Genomic DNA, 1,828 nt, shown 5'->3' on the forward strand with positions numbered 1-1,828 from the left:
TATATATTATATATATATATATATTTTAATATATATATATTATATATATAATATATATTATAGGTATATTTACATAAATAGAGCGAATACCACAAGAGAAATAACAGGCAGAAACTCGAACCGAGCACTTTCGTCGTTCAATGAGCCTATTTTTTTATTTGTGCCTCGACAATGTCTCATTAAAGGACGAGAGCGCTCGGCTCTAATTTCTGCCTATTATTTTTCCCGTGGTATTCGGTTATATCATGTAGTCACGTGCATCTACTGCGATTTCTTAAGCATATATATATATATATATATATATATATATATATATATATATATATATATATATATATATATATATCCATGCACATTCGAAATCAAACTACGTCAATGTTTTCATTGCTGTCACGATCACAGTCCGAGTCCACTTCTACTTTAAAGAAGCGACCTTTGGTGAATTCGCTTTTGGCTAGGTTCTCAGTGATCTGGCTCTCGGAGATCTTGGTTGCTAGAATGTGCGAATTCTCCTGATGGGGATATGGCGCTCGCTGCTGCTGCTGCTGATGGTGAAGGTGCTGCTGAAGTTGCTGACGCTGATGCTGAAGTTGCTGAATCTGCTGCTGTTGCTGTTCAGTCATCAAGCGATAGTGAGGATGAAGCGCCTCGTAATGATTCAGCCGCTGCTGGGCCGCCTCGTCGCTCTTGGCAGAGTTACTGATACTTTTCTCCGTCCTGCCTTCCTGCTCGCCCGCGAACGACCTGCCCCTCACTACCGCTGCATCATCTCCCGGTAGGTCGTCCTCCTCCGCTTCGTCGTCGTCCTTCGTGCTGGGGCTGCCCTGAGAGGCGCACAGCGATGCGTCCTGACTCTCGCACTCTTGCGACGAGTCGTTGCTGCAGTCCATGGCGTTCTGGGGGTCCTTGCCGCCCTTGGCCCGCGATCCTGAGCATGTCCTGAGGCAGGAGCACTTGTTGCTGGATTGGCCTCCTTCCTCTTTCTTGTATTTCACGCGACGGTTCTGGAACCATATCTTCACCTGTGGCAAGGAAAAGAAAAGCGGTGCAAATTAAAACCACGGTAGGTATGCCAATGCTACGTATCTACAGTTAATTGTATGTAAGTAACTTGTGCTGATTTGAGAGAGAGAGAGAGAGAGAGAGAGAGAGAGAGAGAGAGAGAGAAGAGAGAGAGAGATTTTATCATAACGTTTCATTATCTGTAATGAAATGATTAATATTTTTACTAATTTTATTCGAATGCATGAATGATCGTCGTTATGGGGTAAATGTCCGTGTGTTTATATTCTATACATTAGGTATCTGCAAACGTATTGAAATACTCTCGCATACGTTAATTACAAGACTGTTGGTGACTGTTTGGAAATGTAACAAACACCTTGTCTTGTAACTACGGCACAGACTCATTACTACAGAACCAGTTTCCCAGGTAAGAGAGAGCACACAGCTTCAAAAACAGGAGCAAGAAAAAGAGACGATGAAGAGTAGTGAGAAAGCAGAAATTTTCTGTTTTTCCCTTTGTATTCACATCCAGTTCGACTTTTCCTTGGTCAACTGCAAGAAGACTACATTTGAAAGCAATCTAACATAGCAATGTCTTATGATCATGAATATATTTCACTCTCCATTCGTCATCTGTTATACAACTAAACGCCTGCATTTCAGTGAAAAAATGATTGTCTGACGTAGAATGTTCAATATACATCGCTGGGAAGCAGTGTCTTTGCAGACCTTGCATCTAGATTTCGGTCTGGAAGATGTTACTGTGGCGTTCATGTTCCCTTAAGGGCAAAATGTTAGCGTGAAATTTACGGGTAAGAAGAAT

The 1,828-nt window shown here is 41.9% G+C and overlaps 1 protein-coding gene across 1 annotated transcript in view; it reads right to left on the reverse strand.

Moving 5' to 3' along the window:
- Positions 1-356: 356 nt before the first annotated feature.
- LOC135221510 (GS homeobox 1-like) overlaps positions 357-1,828 on the reverse strand; it is a 15,609-nt gene continuing 14,137 nt past the window's right edge. Inside the window, exon 3 of the mRNA XM_064259241.1 lies at positions 357-1,022. Coding sequence (XP_064115311.1) covers positions 363-1,022 — 660 coding nt within the window. The 3' untranslated portion in view covers positions 357-362. The remainder of the gene's footprint in view (positions 1,023-1,828) is intronic.

The sequence above is a fragment of the Macrobrachium nipponense genome, chromosome 2 (genome assembly GCF_015104395.2).
Source record: "Macrobrachium nipponense isolate FS-2020 chromosome 2, ASM1510439v2, whole genome shotgun sequence".
In the NCBI taxonomy this organism is placed as follows: domain Eukaryota; kingdom Metazoa; phylum Arthropoda; class Malacostraca; order Decapoda; family Palaemonidae; genus Macrobrachium; species Macrobrachium nipponense.